Raw genomic sequence first — 16,342 nt, forward strand, 5'->3', positions numbered from 1 at the left:
ATGCACATATGTGGGGCAGGTGCCTATGCCTGTGTGTGCAACCTGTGATCTCAGAGGAAGATATTACATGTTATTTCTTGTTTTAGCATGTTCCATCTTATTCATTTGAGACAGGGCCATCTTTCAGTGATGCTAGAGCTGGGCTGGTAGCTAACAAGCTTCAACAATCCTCCTGTCTCAGCGCTCCACAGTGCTGAGTCCCAGGCTCCTGTGCAGCAATGCCCAGCTTTGTATGTAAGTACTAGGCTCTAAGCTCAGATCTTCATGCTTACACAACAAACCATTACCCGCTAGCCTGCTCTCCAGCTCCTCGATTTGTTGATTTGGTTTTGTTTACAGTTGTGAGGACTGGATCCCAGGGTCCTGAGCAAGCAAAGTTCCCTGCTTCTGAGCTCTCCCTTTAGGACCAGTACAAGGTTGTGAATACACTTCACATTTTTCTTTCCCAATAAGCCTAGGGAGTAGATACTGTTTGTTCTTCTTTGCAAAGGAGACAAAAACAAACCCTGAAAGTCCAGGCAGTTGGAGAGTGTACAAGGTCACTGGCCTAGAAGATTGGAAGCCAAGGTGTCTAAAACCAGGGCCATCCAGTGACACAGGTGACTGCAGCCCTGACAATTTGGGTATGTAGCCCCTGGGAATGAAAAGGTGAGCAAAATGACCAGGCACAGAGCATCAGTGAAGCCAATTGAACACCACCAACTTGACTTGGGGTCACACATCTTTGGCCTAGATTTGAGTCTCACTCTTGGCTGTGGCAGATCAGCAGGTAAACACAGGCAGGCTGGCAGACAGCAGAGTACCGAAGACTGATTAGTCTGTAAAGTCTCTCCTGGTGTCATCCTAACTGCTCAAATAGCAGTAACGTGACTCGGGATTTGTGGGGGGGATGGGGTGCGTGACTGCCTCTAAAGCCCCTCTCTAGCTCAGTGTGCCGACTCACATCTGTGATCCCAGCACCAGGAGGTGAAGGTAAGAGCATCACCACAGGTGTGAGGCTCTTGTGGCCTCCATAGTGAGTTTCAGACCAGCCCGGCCTGCAGTGTGAGACCCTGTCTCAGAAAAGGAAATGAACAATACCAAGAAACCTCTCTTCCTCCAGGTCTCTGGAGGCATCAGGAGCCTCAGAATAAAATGGAAATGAGAAGCAGCCTGGTCCAGGCTGCAGCCTCTGTGGATGTTTGTTTGCATGTGTGTCTTTACAAAAGGGACAGCTCCCAGTGCACAAGTGTTCAGAGGTGGAACTCTGGGGAATGGTGGATGCTGAGGACTGGTTTCATTGGGGGGGGGGGGGGTGTTGGACCACAATGGATATAGTTTGATGGTATTAGTGGAGGTCTTGGGGACCCCTTAGGTAGGGTCCCGGAAGGGTGTAACTTGACCCTGCCTGGTCTCTTCTTTCAGCTTTTTGGCTAGGTCTCTTCTCTCAGCTTTTTGGCTACCATCATGGTTTTTCTCTGCCATGGCCTTCTGTGCTTCTATCTTGCTATAGACCTGAAACTCTCAGAGCTGTAGACTGAGATCTCTGGAGCCAAAACCAGCCTTGACTCCTGCAGCTTGTTTCCTTGGACATTTTGTTACAAAAACACCAAAAAGAAACAAAAAACAAGAAAAACACGAGCAAGACACCTGGACACAGTGTTGCAGCCTTGGAAGGGGTCTTCCATAACATCTCTCAAGTTTTCCCTCTCTCTCTCTCTCTCTCTCTCTCTCTCTCTCTCTCTCTCTCTCTCTCTCTCTCCTCCCTTTCCTCCTCCTCTACCTTCTATAGATCTCAGATGTGGTTACTGAGAACTACTGCCACGTGAATGGTTTCTTACCTTGAGGTTGTGCACACCGACCTGCAGTGTGAGACCCTGTCTCAGAAAATGAAATGAATAAAACCAAGAAACCTCTCTTCCTCCAGGTCTCTGGAGGCATCAAGAGCCTCGGAAGAAATGAAAAGAAATAGCTCTCTTCTCTGATCCCTGTGCCCAGATCTGTGACCCAGTTATATGAAAACACCAGGAGACACATTCAAGCAAGATTTTGTTTAAAAGAGTTAGAGTTATGGGAAAGTTTCTGATTAACTTAGTTCTCCCTTTCTTCTCATCAAGTAGTTAAAAAGATACATTTGTAAACATGTTTCTTTAATAGGTAATTTCCTGTTTAAAATAAATGAGGTAATCTCACCACTGGTTTGTTTTGTTTTCTTCGTTTTGTTTTTCAATTAAGTTTGTCAATTTTAAACATGAACATGGTGCTTTCTTTCTCCAGACAGGGTTTCTCTATGTAGTCCTGCCTGTCCTGGAACTCATTATGTAGAATAGACTGACCTGGAATTTAGAGATCCTCCTACCTCTGCCTCCTGAGCTGGGATGAAAGCCTCCCTGCTCTGGCCACTCCTGTCCTCTACTGGTCCCCTCCCACCCTGTCACCTGCCCACATTATCTTACCACAGTTTGCCTTTGCAACAACTCCGAACGTCTCCCGGAACAAGCCAAAAGCCAAAAGGTATAATTGAATACCTCTCAATTATGAGTAAGAGAGTAAGTCCCAGGCGGAAACTACTCACCCTGGCTTTGCAGAGCCAGTGAAGGACTTAATTTCTGCCCAGTCCTTTGGCTCTGATGTTTATTGAATTAATAATCTACTTATCTGTTCACTTACATACTTATGGAACTCCTGAGGTCCGAACCCAAGGTCTTGCACAGACCAAGCCTTCTCATGCTGAGTAACACCCTATCCTGGATTTGACTGCTTTCAACAAGGTACTTCTATGTGGGGCTCTGTTACCAGGGACAGAAGAGGAAATCACCCAAGAAACACTGTTTTAAGAAAGCCAAGTCAATCTTCAAGGTACAGAATGGGCTCCCTCTGGAGCTGGAGGCAAAGGTTGGAGCTTGAAGCCCCCAGGGGCTCAGGTTTAACACAGGCCCTGTCAACAAGCCTTTGTTCTCCTGCCCTGCTCCCCTGCGCCCTGCATGGCTGGTGTTCCTGCCAGGGTTTGGCCCTGGGCCTTGTGAGAGATCTTAAGATCTACTTTCCCTTTGGCTGGGATGGTGCACTGAAGTGATTTGGCTCAAGAACAACTTTGCCTCCAAATTTAAAAACAAAATCCAGTATTTATTTCTCCACATTTTCTTAAAATTTAAGGGACCTAGAGACTTTTTCCCCCTAACTCTGGAACTATTCTGGCTTTTGGGAAAAAAATGGACCCTCTGAAATAAAGCCTTGATGGGGGTACTGAAGCTGTCTTTCCCAACCTCTATACCTTAAACCTGACCTACATCTCCATTTTATCACAAAATAAACTTCCCAAGAAGCTCTGTTCAAGCTCCAGATACTGTTGGCCGTCTTCATTTCTCAGATCTCCTGCAGAGGCAGAACCAGGAAAGAGACTCTAAACTCTGAACTGGGACTGCCAGTTCAGACTGGGGGGTAGGGTTGGGGTGGGGAGTGGTTCTCAACCTGTGGGTTGCGCCCCCCTTGGAGGGGGGTTCAAAAGACCTTTTCACAGGGGTTGTCTAAGATGCCTGGAAAACACAGATATTTATATTACATTAAGATCCACAGCAGTAGCAAAATTATAGTTATGAAGTCACAATGGAAATTTTGCAATTGGGGTCACCACCGCACGAGGAACTGTATTAAAGGGTGACAGCATTAGGAAGGTTGAGAACCACCGGCCTAACAGACTATTGAGACATGGGTTCTGTGGCCACTGTGATCCCTGAGAGTCAGGGTCTGAGTTCAAGTCCTGTTTCTGGGTCACAGATGCCACTTGATACTTCTCTGATCAGACTCAGGTGCTGGGCAGAGAAAAAGCATGCAGGGGTGGGAGTTCCAAAAAAGCAGAGGACTCAGTCCACCACCTTGCCTCTACTGTGCTGAGACAATAGCGGTGGTGTGCTGCAATGCCCAACCTCAGTGGTAGCACTTCTTCCCTGCAGGAGGTGAGAATCACGTTCTGAACCCTGGAGATAGAACCTAGGGTTTCCATGGTAAGAAAAAGCTCTGCCATAGATCTTTCCCACCCCCAACAGGAGGAAAGTTGTTACCATAAACTTGTCTTGCCAGATCTGATGGCTACCCAGGACCTAGTGTCTGCTTCACCTCTGCCATTGCTTCTGTGAGAATACAGCGAGCAGAGGTGTGCGCCAGTATGCCAGCGTGGACTGACACCCAGGGCCCACTCTGCTGCAGCCCAGCCTCCATCCATGGAGTCCCATCACCAGAGGCATTTCTCAACCAAGACAGAGACCAGAGTCTTCCGGCTCCACACTTAAGTCAAAGGTTCTGGAAATTTTTCATTTGTAACAGATGGGAGGAAGGCTGTTCCACCCCACCCCACCCCACCCTAGAGCCTGTTCTGAGAGATTCTAGAGAATGTAGCCTTGAACACTGCAGGTGTGGGGGTGGGGTGGGGGGAGAGGAGCCACCCACCCACTAAACCACATTCCCAGGTCCTGCTGGAGTCCCAGCTATCTCCCTTAGGAGACAGAACAGGGGAAAGCACAGCACTCCAAAGAAAAATCAGACATGCTGGGACTTTTATTTACACCAAAGGCAAGGGAGGGATACAGAGGAAGGGTTTTGGAAGCCAGTAATGGGAAAGCTAAGCTCAGTTGCAGTGGGGTGTGGGCCTGCTGCTGGACCCAAGAGAATAACCAGAAAAGAAAAAAAAAAAAAGAGCAGTCTGCAGCAGGAACCAAGTTTTCAGGCTGGAAGAACCAGGCTCACAGAACCAAGAGTCCCACACAGGGGATGTGACCACACAGCATGTTCCAGGGGCTGAAGTCCACCTTGAAGCAAACCCGGCAGAGTTCCAGGACAGCCCCTGAGAGCTCTTGACTTTGGACATTTTGAGTTAATTCTTAGCCAGACTTTGAGAGACACCCGGCCAGATGTGCTTTACTTTGTTGCTTTTACAATTTGGGAGGTGGGGAGGAAGAGACTCCCAGGGAAGGAAGCAACGTTGAAGGCTCATCCCTTCCCTGGACCGCAGCATCTGAAAATCCTCCCATTCTGCCTCTTTCCAGCTAACTGCATGTGGCCTTTCCATTTCCCATCCTAGCGCTATCCAGCAAGCATCACTCTGCACAAGTGTGAACCCGCAGCTCTAGGGACTGGGCATATTCAGTAGGACCTTCCAGAACAGGTCTGGGTCTACATGGGCAACTGCCACTGTCTTCTCTGTCCATCTTCCCGGCCTACCCACCCACCAGTACCTAATGGCTGGACTCTGTGTGAGATATGAATATCATGGCTTTCTTTGCGTGCCCCAGGAAGCCTCAGGCCAACAGACTGGCACGGATCCTGCAGAGTGGTCCCAAAACCTTTTCTGGATCTTGAATATTCTAGAAGCAAAGTTGAAATCCTGGCCTGCTGTTGGGGTCGGCCAACGGCCATGCCAAGAGGAACCTCTCTGTGAGGTACTTTAAAAACAGTTGTGACACACGCCAGTACAACTTTAAGGGTTTCTTCTCCACTTCTTCCAGCATTCCATGGTAGTCTGTGATCCATCCTTGGTGTGTGCCAAGCCTGGGACTCTTGCCTACACTAATCTTTGAATCCAAGTGAGATGCAGACCTAAGAGGTGTGAACTCAACCACCATGGTGACTCTGGTCTCCTGGCTTCCTCTGGTCCTACATACAACCAGCCCATCCCTCACAAGAAAATTTCCATCACAAGCATACACGTTTAACTCTCAACCTCCATTGCTTTTCCAATGTCATTCTTGGCCTTTGCCTTTTTCTTCCTTCATTCCTACCTTTTACTTACTGGTCCCTCCTCTAAATATACATGTCAGTTCTCATTCAGAGTCTCTCTGTCTCCATCTGTCTGTCTCTGTCTCTCTCTCTCTGTGTGTGTCTCTCTGTCTCTCTCTGTGTCTCTGTCTCTCTGTCTCCGTCTCTCTCTGTCTCTCTCTGTCTCTCTCTGTCTCTCTCTGTCTCTCTCTGTCTCTCTCTGTCTCTCTCTGTCTCTCTCTCTCTCTCTTTCTCTCTCTCACCAAATGGGGGCCTTAGACACATATTACAGTGAACTGGTGTGGCTAGCCACATCTGCAGGAGTCCTGACAGCTCAGAGCATGACAGCTAGCCCAGACCACGCTGGCCCAGGTTCCAGCCCTGAAAGCACCTGTTGCAGCCTCCCAGTTTGCTTCTGACCCTGACCTCCCTCCCTCATTGCCAGGTGCATGCTTATGTAGATGGGTGGAAATGATACATTTCGAGCTTCTTTCAGTTGTCACCACTCAGCTGTGAACACGGGTTACAAAGCATCATGGTCTTTAAAGATGGTTTTCTTCCTTCTTTCTTCCCAAACTGGTGATTAAACTCCCAGATGACAGTCTTGGTGGAGAAAAGAGATGGGGGAGATAGACTTCTGAAACAAACAGTTCCCTCCCTGTTTTCAGTGAAAGAATCAAGGAAGGCCACGGCTAGTGCCGTCAGCCCCCCAACCTTTTCAGAAACTAGCATCCATCACATTAGAGGTCTGTGTCCTCCTCCCAAAAATTCACCCGCTACCCGCATGACTCAGACCCCAGATTTGCCATGGGCCTGCCTGCATGTATCCCCGTAAGTCTATAACTAGCACAGGAAGCAAATTAATCCTAACTCCAACCTGACCTTGGCCTAATTTTCTGCAGAACTGACTCCTGGATCCACACAAGTCCAAGAGTGGCTCAACAGATGAGCAGGGGGGGACAGCTCCTGCCTCACAGTCAACCAGTTCAACAATAGCACATGAAGCAGGGTTCCTCTTCTGAGTTCCCATGAGTCCGAGTCTGAATGGTGGATTCGCACTGTCCCCTGGGCAGAAGCATTCTGGTGTCACCTGCCCCTGAAGCTCTGGTTAGCGCACAAAGGACACCACGCTGGTGGCCACTCCAAATGGGGCAGAATACGCTGCGGCAAATCCTTGCAGGCCAATGACAATGTACCGGCATCCTTTGCTGATGGCCTTCCCGAAATTCTATTTTTAGGAAGAGAAAAGCAAAAGTTAGGTGAAGCAACCTGTTGATTCTTCCATGGGTCATCGCGACGTGCACAGAGAATCATTTACCCTTGTGTATCCAGCAACTATTCTAGGCCCAGTGTCTTCACATCTGTAGCGACTCAGGTCCCGACCCCTGCTCACTACAGGCGTTTTCCTTGCACAGTCTATTTCCAGATAATTTGCAAGATTTCTTAAAAACAGAATGGAGGCTGACAGTTCCAGAACTAAAACGCTTTTGTTGTTTTAAACTAAGACTCACCCCACTGTCAGGGCCATCATAGGCGGGGTTGAATTTTCCTTCAGGCATGTTGTCAGACAGCCCAGCTGGTCCTTCCTATGTACCCAGTCCCTACTCTGGTCTGAACCACACTTTTGTAACCCGGAAGTCTTTTTATGTTTCCAGAACAATCTGACATTTGTTGAGGGTAAGGACCAGGCTGTTTTCTGCCTCCTTTTCCTCCTTGGTGAGGGTGCTGCCGGGAGAGGGGACATTTCCAGGAAATCGAATGGAATCACATCAAAACTTTGAGACCACTAATGACCAACATCTACTGCACTGTGATCCCCAGTATTCCTCGTCCCACCCCCAAATTCTGTTGTCATTCTTGGTGACTTTGACATTCATGTAGCCAACCAGAACCTTTCCTCACGCCTCTAAGCTTTCAGCCCTGTGATTTTTCTGAATACAAAATATACAGCCTGGTTCCACGGAAGATCTCCGATCCCAATCACAAGACGCACCACGATACCCAGTGCTACCTGGTGAAGCCAGCCCACTCGCCCAGGAATTCTGATCTCTCTTTTGGACACACCCACAACCTTGGAGCCCATGGTCTTTATTGCCTGAATTACATATACTTGGAAATGTTGTTCATCTTTGCCCATTGCCTCCAAGGCCAGCACACTGGCTCCTGGCATCCCCCCCCCCCCCCCCACACACACACACCAGAAATGTAACCAAGGGAATCAGCCTGTTTTCTGTCTGATCTTCCCCACACTTGTTCTTGGTTCTTCTCCATTATTCCTTGCTTTATCTTCTCCAGTAGCATCCTTCTCTTCTCTGTCAGCCCATCCTTTAGCCTGTACCACTCCCGGGGTCACCTTGACACTATTTCCTGCCTAGTGTCTCTGCCCTCCAAGTGAAAAAGCTACCAGACACTGACTGCAATCCAGACTTCTTCCCTGGCATACTGGCTGCTCCCCACACCCATCCAGGGACTGCCTGATCAAGGATGCCTCCATGTTGCCTGATTTGCAGATGGCTCTGTCCTTTCCCTCCCCAAAAGTCTTTCAATGGTTCACTCTGTGATTACTTAACCCCAGCTTCTCCTGGTTCTCTCCTACTTCACAGGGCACTCCTCCTAAACACTCTGTTGATTTTTATCTTCTTGCAAAGTTTGAATCGTTGAGGTCTTTGTTTCTTAACCCTGGGTCTTTTTCTGCTCTCTGCTTAGAACACCTCAGACTTGGAATGTTTCTTCGATGCTAGTAACTCTTCAGCTCAGACTCATGCAATTCAGCTCTCTGTTCAGGGTATCCATATTTTGATATCCCATAATTCCTCTGTCTTTTCTTGGCACGAAGCAGGCTGGTCTAACTTAGATGACTGCTATATCTTAAAGGGATCAGCAGTATGGCACTGAATCCTCCCCAAAGAAATCTGGCTAACCCTAACCCTAACCCTGAGCCTGAGGCCTTTGTCCCATGTCACACTTCTCTGTCTAATGAAGGCAGTCTGTATGTAAGTGACCATGTGCTCACAGCCAGGAGTGAATTCCAGTCCCATACCTTCCTGAATGCTCCTTGGCCTCAGTTTCCTTGTCTGTAAAATGGGAATACGCAGTAGTCTTTTCCTGCGGTAAAGAGGATGGAGGAGGTTTTTCAAGGGAAGGACTGGGAATCGTGCTAGCACATGCTACAGGCAGGGCTAGTGCCCAGAGTCTACTCTCCAGAGAATAAGGACTTCTCTCTGCTACAGAGTAACTTAGGTTTGTGGTGGCAATACAGCAGTCTGACATATTTCTTATTTCTCAGCAAACTTTTCCCTCTTATCTATTCATTTATTATTACTTTTTGAGAAAGGATCTCACCCAATGGCTGAGCTGGCATGGAACATAACATGTAACCCAGGTTGGCTTTCAATTCGTGTCTATCCTCCTGCCTCAGGTTGCTCACTGCTGGGATTATAGGTGTGAGTCACAATGCCTGGCTAGAAAAGGTTTCTAAAGACCATACATGATTGCTTATCAGTTCTGTCTTGAGTTTTCCACAGCATGGATGATGTCAGAGTCTCACACCTGTAGATATCCCCAGCCTGTAGAGAGTCTTTCCCTGAATTCCTTACTAGGTCATGACAAGCTCTGAAAGAAACTGGTCCATCTATATTCTCTCAACACCATTCTATCCATTTCTCAAGGAGGAGGAGGAAGAAGAAGAGAGTTTTATGAATAATGCAATTATTACTTAAAACGCAACAGTAGAGTTCAATTTGTTTTACTCTTTCAGAGAGAGAGAGAGAGAGAGAGAGAGAGAGAGAGAGAGAGAGAGAGAGAGAGAGAGATGTTGTTGGAAAGAGTCAGTGGGAGAATTTCACATGTTTGAAACAAATACCATGTCCCTGGGAAGCAATTGCAGCTAACACTGGTCCTTTACAATCTGGGGGGAGTCTGCTGGATAGCTCATTAACTGCAACCCTATCAACACAGCTTTGAGAAGAGACCAAAGAAGCTCTTGACTTCAAGGGACTCCCACTGGACTTAGTACCAGGCTAGCCCACCAGATTCACACCTTACTTTCGGAGCCTATGACTGTTATTTCCCTGAATGATAAGCAGGACTTTGGCAGTATGAGTCAGCTCTCGAGATGGGAGGGTCCCCGGGGCCTCCTGCATACTAGGCAAAAAGTGGCTATACCTGGGTAAGTGTCCTAATCAGAGGGATGCAGGGAGAGTCAGGTAGACGATGGAGGGGAGAGAGGAAAGGAGGAGACTCGGGTGGGGATGATGGTGGTGGTACGTTACTGGCTTTGAAAGGAAGGAAGATGGCCTCCAGAGCTGCAAAGAGCCATGAAGGACCAGCTCTGATGATTTTAGTTCAGGACTGTAGAGCACATTGCCACCAGTCCCCAGCACCACTGGGGATTTAGAAGAGGAAACCATCTCTCCACAGACATCACTGTCTGGTCACAAAGATCAATCCTTCTATTGGGCTGCTCTCAGGTCTGAGATGGTGGTCAGCTACGGACCTGAGTGCATGAGAACCCACCCCCTCAAAGAACGGAAGTCCACAGCTCCAGGACCTCAGCCAGATGCCCTGGTACCTGATCTTCCACATGGACTAATTTATTGACTCTGGATACTATCTGCTATGTATGTTGGTAAGGTGGCACTCCCCCCAACCCAGCCTCTTTTTTGTTTGTTTTGTTGATTGGTTAGTTTTTGTCCTCCATACCCCCTGCCAAGACAAGGTCTCCATTTATATGTAGCCCTGGCTGGCCTTGAACTCAGAGATCCACCTGCCTCAGCCCTCATTATCATCAGATGGTGTAGAAGAAAGGGAGACAGTGTGAGGAAGCCATGCCTAGAGAAGCCACACCTAGAGTCACAGGTTGTTGGATAGCCATGCAGCTCATACATCTGGTACACCAGCTCTTGGTCTCTACTTTAAAGAGGACATTTTCCCTACTTCCCCCACCCCGCTTTTTGGTGGCATGGCCAAACCTAGGTCTTGGTACATGCTAAGCACATGTTCTACCAGCTAGCTCCACCCCCAATGCTCACTTTTTTTTTTTTTTGAGGGTCCCACTCACTATGTAGCCCAGGTTGACCCTGACCTCCTTCCTGGTCCTCCTGACTTATTCCACAATTTCTGTTTTACCTTCAACAGTCTCTTAGCTTCCTGATTAACACGACTTAGTTCTTTTTCTTACCACACTTCTCCCGTGCCTCTTAAGGGTGCCTGCAAGGGCGGGCTATGATTTTCAGCTAAGTTCTGAGGCATGTTCCATCCTTCTCGCCCACAGATCTGCAGAGGAGGGGGCCAGGCCAGCCTCCCTCCCCCTTCCTCCCAGCTTTTCGGCTGTCTGACTGTGCAGCCTCAATCTCTTCAACGCCAGTCTCCCTCACTGCAAAGGGGGCACAACCCCATCTTCTCAAGGTTGCTGAGGGGGCTGAGGCATGGAACATAAAGAAGATAACAGCTATCCAGCCTCCTGGTGGAACCCGCCAACTTAGGTTCTTTCTTTTCCCCAGTGCCCAGGAGACAGCAATTTAAACAGTCATATGTGCACCATAGGAATGCAATTATGACATTACAATCAACTGGGAACATTGGTCTCTGCAAGAGGCCCAAGCACAAAGGCTTCCAGAAAGCTGGACCAGAGCAGCGAGGCCTAGCCCCTAGGTAGGACCATGCTGGCAGGGGTGGGTGGGGCAGCAGGGGAGTGAGCCTGCTCTTTCATGTTGCACAAAAGCCAACGACTTTCCTTAAATAGAAGCAGGAAAGGGGCTTGTGTGAAGGATCTGAGAAGTTAACAGGAATGGGAACTAAAAACACATTCCATAACCGATAACCGGAGCTATTCATTTTTAAAAGAAAGCTTTACCTGGCAACGGAGGGAGTACAGATCACCTCCCATCTTCTGCAGGAGCCTTGCTTGTTCTTATGGCTTTGCAGGAAAGGGGGGTGCCTTGGTTTTCTTCCTTCTTGTTGAAGCCTGGTACCCTCTCAACTAGCCTGAGAAAGTGGAGGCCAAGCTGACCCTTTGACTCCTCCTCACTTGGGGCTGTAATCTCATTTAGACTTCTTGGATCACTGAGCTAGTGCATAAGGTTCCAGAGCTTTCTTCTCTCCATCCTAGCCAAAAAACCCTTCCCATGTCAAAATCTCTCTGTGTCTCTGTCTCTGTCTCTCTGTGTCTCTGTCTCTCTCTGTCTCTCTCTCTCTGTCTCTCTCTCTTTCTCTCTCTCTCTCTGTCTCTCTTTCACACACACACACACACACACACACACACACACACACACTGTCTCTCTCTCATGACTAAGATCTACCAGTTTGCTGGAGAGATGGCTCAGCAGTTAAGAGCTTGGACTACTCTTTCTAGAGGACCTGGTTGAGTTCCCAGCATCCACATGGTGGCTCAGACCATATTTAACTCAGTTCCAGGAAAAGCAATGTCCTCTTCCAGTCTCCGTGGGCATAAGGCAAGTGGCACAGATATACATGTAGGCCAAACACCCATATACATATTTAAATAAATGATCTTATAAAGTGAAATGTTGGTGGTCCCAAGACGTTTTAAAGTTCTGTCCACTTCCCAAACATTCTTATCCCAGAAGGAAACCACAGACACAACAGACCTCTCTCTGCCTCTGCCCAGACCCTAACGATCACCAAGCTATGTCCTGTCTCATTTTCCTAGTTCATGTAAAGGGAATCATGGGAACCATATATAACCCGCGGGTCTGGCTTTCTTAATGCCATGTTGAGGCACATGTGCGTAATTCCTTCTTATGGCTATTGAAGGTCCATGGTGAAAGTCCATGGTGTGTCTCACACTGGCTCGTCTGCTCAGATACATCAATTTTCACCTTTTGGCCATTGGTAATACTTCTGCAAACATGTGTGTAAAACTATTTACTTCATAAACACTTATGATGGCAAAACACTCACACTCATGAAAAACTAAAAAAAAATATTTACTTGAGTAACTGTTTTCAATTTTTGTTTTAAAGCAAGGGTCTTATGTAGCCTAGGAACTCTCTAGGGTAACCAAAAACTACTTTGAACTATTTTTTTTTACAAACTTTGCTTTTTGGGGGGGTGGTGAGGGTGGGGAGAGGGTTTCTTCATGTAGCCCTGGCTCTCCTGGAACTCACTCTGTAGACCAGGCTGGCCTCAAACTCAGAGATCCACCTGACTTGGTCTTTTTTAGAATAGCTGTCCTAATAATGAGTGGAGTCTGGTTACCTCGGTTTCAGGCAGGGTGAGGTCTTTATTAATAGACTTTTGTCATAGAGTTCAGGCTGGCCCTGTATTATCATAGACTCTTGTCATACAGCTCAGGCTGGCCCTGTATTATCATAGACTCTTATATAGCTCAGGCTGGCCCTGTATTATCATAGACTCTTGTCATATAGCTCAGGCTGGCCCTGTATTATCAATCGTTGTGCCCCACCCTCTAGAGTACCTTGGATTACATTGTGGGTTTTCTAGCTTTGACTTCATGTTGAAGCCTTATTTCCTCTCCTTCCCAGGGTCCGTGTCAGGGCGATTTGAAAGCATCTCTGACTTTACGTGCCTCACCGGGATGAGTAACTGCTAATACTCTGCTATGAAGTGAGAGATCAGGGTGCTCCGGCTCTGCCACCTCTCCCCGGGGGGCTGGGGGCTCTCCCCACCCGCTGTTAGGAAACACATTTGTACCTCTAGTGTATGCACAATGCCTGGCACAGAGTGGCCACCCCCAAAACTTCTCTAAATGCCAGACACCAACTAAGGAACCTGCCATCTATTCACTTTCAGATGGCTTCCTTACTCCCCAAAAATCCCACTTTACTTCAACAACGTATTTTATCAGTGCCTGCTTGTGAAGAAGCACAGGCCATATCATTCAGAATGATAAACTAAACTCCTGGCAAGGGACCGAATGTCTCAGGTATGACAAAGGTCACCACCCACTGGAGACTACTGATAACTGGACAGTAATTCCGGAGAGTCCAGAGGACTTTGGCCAGGACACAAACAATGAGTTTTGTGATTCCCCTCCACCCCACCTCCCTCCCTAGCCGGGCACCTAGAAACCAGAACCGCTTACCCTGAAAACGAAACTCATTCCGTTTCCCATCCATCTTTCCTTTTGCTCTCCCACCAAAGTAAAAAGGCAGGCAGAATATCTGAAGTTCCGGGGTGCAGAGACAGTTGATATGAAAAGGAGGAGGGGCAACAGGTTCTAGGTACGTACTGGCTGAGTTAGCAGCCCTCCCCCCCCCCCCCCGGGTTAACCCCTGGTCTAGGGGAGTTAACCTACCGTTCTCCTGTGGCGGGGTGCCCCGGAGAGAGTGTGGGTAATAGATGGAACTGAACCGCAACTTCGCAGCTGGGTCCGGGGCTCCACATTAACCAACCTCGCCACGGCTTCAGCATCCCCATCAGCTCCAACTAGGAGCAAGGGTCCTGCCCTCCCAAGCCTGCGCGCTCAGCGACACCCTTCTAGTGATGGTCCTGGGGGCAGCGGGAACGCGGGCACAACTCCACCCAGTGCGATTCCCGGTTCTTTCTGGATCAGGGCGGCCAGGCTGTGGGAACCTACCTTGCCGTACTTCTTCAGTTTTCGCCGGTACCTCTTCTTGGGCTTGTCGCCTGGCGCGGGCTCCTCCAGGGAGTCATAGCGCTCGGGCAGCGCCGCCAGGTGCACCCTGCGTGCGCTCGGGGTCCCCGCGCGCCGTCCGCCCTCTTCGCGCTCACAGTCCGGGCTCGCCGGGTCCTCGTCCTCGCCCTCCAGGTGCTCCACGATGGCTTCTGTCTCCTCGTCACCGGCGCGGCGCGATCGCCCCAAGGGCCCTCGGCCGGTTAAGCCGCTCGCCACCTTGCTTCGGAGCCGGGCGCCCACCGTCATGATGCCGCGGAGCTGCGGAGAAGGGCCCGGGCTATGAGGCAACCTTTGCTCCGCGCCCCGCCCCGCTCCTGCCCCTGCGGACCGCCCCGGCCCGGTGCGCTCCGGGAACCAGAGGTCGCAGCACACCCATGCGGTGGGGTCCAGGATTACGGGCGCAGACATAAGGCTTTCAGGAGAACCAGAGCTCGGGGAAGGCAAATCGGGACTCCAAACAACAGACCCACTACAGGTGTCGGTACTTAAAACTGGTCAGGCATGGTGGCACACACCTTTAATCCCTGCATTTGGGAAGCTGAGACATGCGGGTCTCTGAGTTCAAGGCTATCCTGGTCTACAGAGCAAGTTCCGGGATAGCCTAGACTACAAACAAAACTAAACTAAAAGGTAGAGATGGTATTGATCCCAGAACCTAGGAACTGGAGGCAGAAGGATTAGGGATCAAAGTCATTCTTGGCTGCAGTGAGTCTGAGGTCAGCCTGGGCTACATGATGCCCTGTCTCAAACGCAAGTAAGAAGCACAGTATTTAAGGAAACGTTAAAATGCTGAGTTTATTTCGTGCATGTTTTTTTTTTTCTCTTCCCTCTGTTTCCCGACTCTCAGCATTTATGTCGCCTAACAAAACATTCCATACATACTTACAACTAAGTAAAGGGTGGAGTCTGCCCTTGAAGGATGAGCCGGCGTTTAGACAGCTCGTTCTTGGAAGTGGAAGCTGGACAACAACTATCAAACCTAGTGTGTGGGGGGAGGGTGAAGGGTGGGGAGGGGCTGGAGGGTGGGTGTCTCACTCTGTATTATAGGAAGAGCATCTGAGATCAATTCTTACAGAAATGAAGATTGATTTGTTGCTTTCGAATCAAATTTTACAATAAATCCCTTCCTGAACATTTTAGAGACAGGGCAAAGTTTGGTTTTTAAAGTTTTTTTTTTTTTTAAAGACTATTTTTAAGTGTGTGTAAGTATGTGCAGAATCTCTGGCCTGGAGCTAGAATTATAGACACGCAATGTGGTTGCCAGAAATCCATCTCTGCGGGCTGGAGAGATGGCTCAGTGGTAAAGAGCACTGACTCCTCTTCCAGAGGTCCTGAGTTCAATTCCCAGCAACCACATGGTGGCTCACAAGCAACTGTAATGGGATCTGATGCCCTCTTCTGGTGTGTCTAAAGACAGAAACAGTGTACTCACATGCATGAAATAAATAAATAAATCTAAAAAGAAAAGTTGTTAGAAATTCATTTCTGCTTCTCTGAAGGGACAGTACATGTTCTTAACCACTGAGCCATCTCTCCAGCCAGTTACCAACTGTTTAAACCATTTTCTCCCTCCACGGCCAGAGATCTCCAATAGCCTCCTGCTCAGTTATCCAGAAGCAGTTCTTCACACAGTTAATGAATTCGGCTTCCAGTTTGGGACGAGAAACACCTTGTTTGCATTTTTGCTTTAATGTCTTCTGCAGAGAGGTCTCTTTTGGTGTCTTAGGAGCTTTGTAAAACATCGTTGCCCTTTTAATCTTGTGTTGATGGTTTTGAAGCCTTTTCTAGTTTAGTTTCTGTACATCATCATCATCATTGCTGAAGCATCTCATACAGATTATTTACTGGAGTTTTTCCTTCAGTTTGTTTCTTCATCATCTTCATCACCATCATCACCTCCATCATCATCTTCTTCACTACCACCACAATCATCATCATCATCTTTGTCTAGTTTTACTTTTTTCTGTAGAAACTTGTTACCACTTTCAGAAG

The 16,342-nt window shown here is 48.4% G+C and overlaps 1 protein-coding gene and 1 long non-coding RNA gene across 2 annotated transcripts; one reads left to right on the forward strand and one right to left on the reverse strand.

The window, feature by feature from the left end:
- Window positions 1-4,515: 4,515 nt before the first annotated feature.
- Window positions 4,516-14,644, reverse strand: C10H1orf115 (chromosome 10 C1orf115 homolog). Its single transcript, XM_034512732.2, has 2 exons — window positions 14,291-14,644; window positions 4,516-6,958 (listed from the first exon to the last, which is right to left on the reverse strand). The coding sequence occupies exons 1-2, from the start codon at window positions 14,594-14,596 to the stop codon at window positions 6,839-6,841; spliced, it is 426 nt and encodes a 141-aa protein (XP_034368623.1). The 5' UTR covers window positions 14,597-14,644; the 3' UTR covers window positions 4,516-6,838.
- LOC143443727 (uncharacterized) lies at window positions 13,797-14,481 on the forward strand. The gene is made up of 2 exons (XR_013112946.1): window positions 13,797-13,934; window positions 14,267-14,481. It is a non-coding gene; the product is annotated as an uncharacterized LOC143443727 (long non-coding RNA).
- Window positions 14,645-16,342: the final 1,698 nt, after the last annotated feature.

This window comes from Arvicanthis niloticus, chromosome 10, assembly GCF_011762505.2.
Source record: "Arvicanthis niloticus isolate mArvNil1 chromosome 10, mArvNil1.pat.X, whole genome shotgun sequence".
Classification (NCBI taxonomy): domain Eukaryota; kingdom Metazoa; phylum Chordata; class Mammalia; order Rodentia; family Muridae; genus Arvicanthis; species Arvicanthis niloticus.

Bases quoted from the DNA above. Each gene is read 5' to 3' on its own strand.
- C10H1orf115 (XM_034512732.2), bottom strand. From the start codon at position 14,596: ATGACGGTGGGCGCCCGGCTCCGAAGCAAGGTGGCGAGCGGCTTAACC. The intron at 6,959-14,290 runs GTAGGTTCCCAC...TCCTAAAAATAG, and splicing joins AACTGAAGAAGTACGGCAAG to AATTTCGGGAAGGCCATCAG.